General features: G+C 51.3%; 1 protein-coding gene across 1 annotated transcript; it reads left to right on the top strand.

The window, feature by feature from the left end:
* The first annotated feature begins 6 nt into the window (after positions 1-6).
* LOC103656817 (spindlin-2) lies at positions 7-1,579 on the top strand. Its single transcript, XM_008684238.1, has 2 exons — positions 7-28; positions 631-1,579. Exon 2 carries the CDS (start codon positions 633-635, stop codon positions 1,407-1,409), a length of 777 nt encoding a protein of 258 aa, XP_008682460.1. The 5' UTR covers positions 7-28; positions 631-632; the 3' UTR covers positions 1,410-1,579.
* Positions 1,580-2,089: the final 510 nt, after the last annotated feature.

The following is a 2,089-nucleotide window of genomic DNA, read 5'->3' on the forward strand; positions in this document are numbered from 1 at the left end:
GTGGACGCCAGGCAGGGCAAGGCCACTGGTGGGCTCCAGGACGGAGAATGGGGATGGGGGGACTCCTGCAGGAGATTAGGGGTGGGGGCGGGCGCCTGGTCAGGCTGCAGTGGGGGAGTGCTATGGGAAATAAGAAACGGGGGTGGCGTTAGGAGCCAGGCAAGAAATTGAAGGTGAGCCTGGGGAAGCGAGGGCACTGGATGCCAGGAAAGCGATCCTGGGTAGACAAGGGGCGTATGGGCAGCCGGCTGAGGCGTCCAGGGCAGGAGGACAGTGAGTGCGTGCGGGTCAAGGCGGTGAAGGGATAGGCGCTTTGCAGGGTATTGAGAGTGGGTGCCAGTGGAGGGTGATGGAGGCGGTGGGCTCTAAACAAGGAGGTGGCCCGCCCCCTCCTGCAGAGTTCCTAACCCCAGCCAGCACCACCGCCGCTGCCGCCCTTCCCCGCAGCCTAAAGGAACCTAGGAGGGAGAGCACTTGGCAGGCACGCAGCCAGGATTTCCAGCACTGCTGCCAGGCTCACGGGGAAAATTTAGGTTCTGGCGCAGGGTACAGAGACACGTCGCTGTTGGGAGAACTTCACCTTATGTCCTATTGAATGTTTCTTTCTTATCTTCTCTCCTCCCCCTGCAGGCATGAAGACCCCCAACGCACAGGAGGCCGAAGGGCAACAAACCAGGGCAGCTGTGGGCCGGGCCACTGGGTCGGCAAACATGACGAAGAAAAAAGCCTCCCAAAAGAAGCAGAGGGGCAGACCTTCGTCCCAGTCCCGCAGGAACATCGTGGGCTGCAGAATTTCACATGGATGGAAGGAAGGTGATGAGCCCATCACCCAGTGGAAAGGAACCGTTCTGGATCAGGTGCCTATAAATCCCTCTCTTTATCTGGTGAAATATGACGGAATTGACTGTGTCTATGGACTGGAACTTCACAGAGATGAAAGAGTTTTGTCTCTTAAAATTCTTTCCGACAGGGTGGCATCATCTCAAGTCAGTGATGCAAACCTTGCAAACACCATAATTGGTAAAGCTGTGGAACATATGTTTGAGGGTGAGCATGGTTCTAAGGATGAATGGAGGGGAATGGTCTTGGCCCAAGCACCTATCATGAAAGCCTGGTTTTATATTACCTATGAGAAGGATCCTGTCTTGTACATGTACCAGCTTCTAGATGATTATAAAGAAGGAGACCTCCGTATCATGCCAGAGTCCAGTGAGTCTCCTCCAGCAGAGAGGGAGCCAGGAGGAGTTGTAGATGGCCTGATAGGTAAACATGTGGAATATACCAAAGAAGATGGCTCCAAACGGATTGGCATGGTCATTCACCAAGTGGAAGCCAAACCCTCTGTGTATTTCATCAAGTTTGATGATGATTTCCATATCTATGTCTATGATTTGGTGAAAAAGTCCTAACTGTTAGGGTAAACTTTGCCACATTTGTGAAAACAAATGTATAATTTGTAGACATGCAAAATAATGTTGCTTTTCAGTGTATTGAAAGCTTAAGGGTCCCTGTTAATTCAACATCTCTGCCAGCATAACTGTTGTTTTGTTCTGAAAAATACAAATTTATGTGGACATGACATGCTGTGTGTAAGGACTTTGTCATGTTGAAAAGACTGGGTGTGTTTGGTGGATGGGGCATGGAAGGAAGGGACAGCTGTAAATGCAGGCTGTGAATAAAGTTCAGCTAGTATCATAATCAGTCATCTAAAAATGGAATAGGACTTAGCTGGTCTAGTCTAGAGAGGGGGGAGGAGAAGGAACTAGAGATGGGCTGTGGGGGGAGGGAGAAGGGGAGGTGACTGCATAGGAAGAGGTGGGGCAGGGCCAGAATTGGAGAGGCTCCCTGGGGGAAGGATGACCTAAGAGAGAGGCACCCAACTGGGAGGGGGTGGAGAATAACAGAGGGAGAGTGAGATCTTGGGACTTAGAGGAAAACAGACAGAATGCCTTGAGTAGAGAGGGACACAAAGAAACTTAGAAGAGGTCCAGAGCAAGGGGGGAGAAAGAAGTTGGCAGGAATCTGGAGGGGGGCTAAAGGATACTCAAAGGGAGGGTCTATGCATGAGTAAGGAGCCAGAAGGGGAGGA

The sequence above is a fragment of the Ursus maritimus genome, unplaced genomic scaffold (genome assembly GCF_017311325.1).
Source record: "Ursus maritimus isolate PB19 unplaced genomic scaffold, ASM1731132v1 scaffold_77, whole genome shotgun sequence".
NCBI lineage: Eukaryota > Metazoa > Chordata > Mammalia > Carnivora > Ursidae > Ursus > Ursus maritimus.

Coding starts and splice junctions, on each gene's coding strand:
- LOC103656817 (XM_008684238.1), top strand. CDS start 633: ATGAAGACCCCCAACGCACAGGAGGCCGAAGGGCAACAAACCAGGGCA.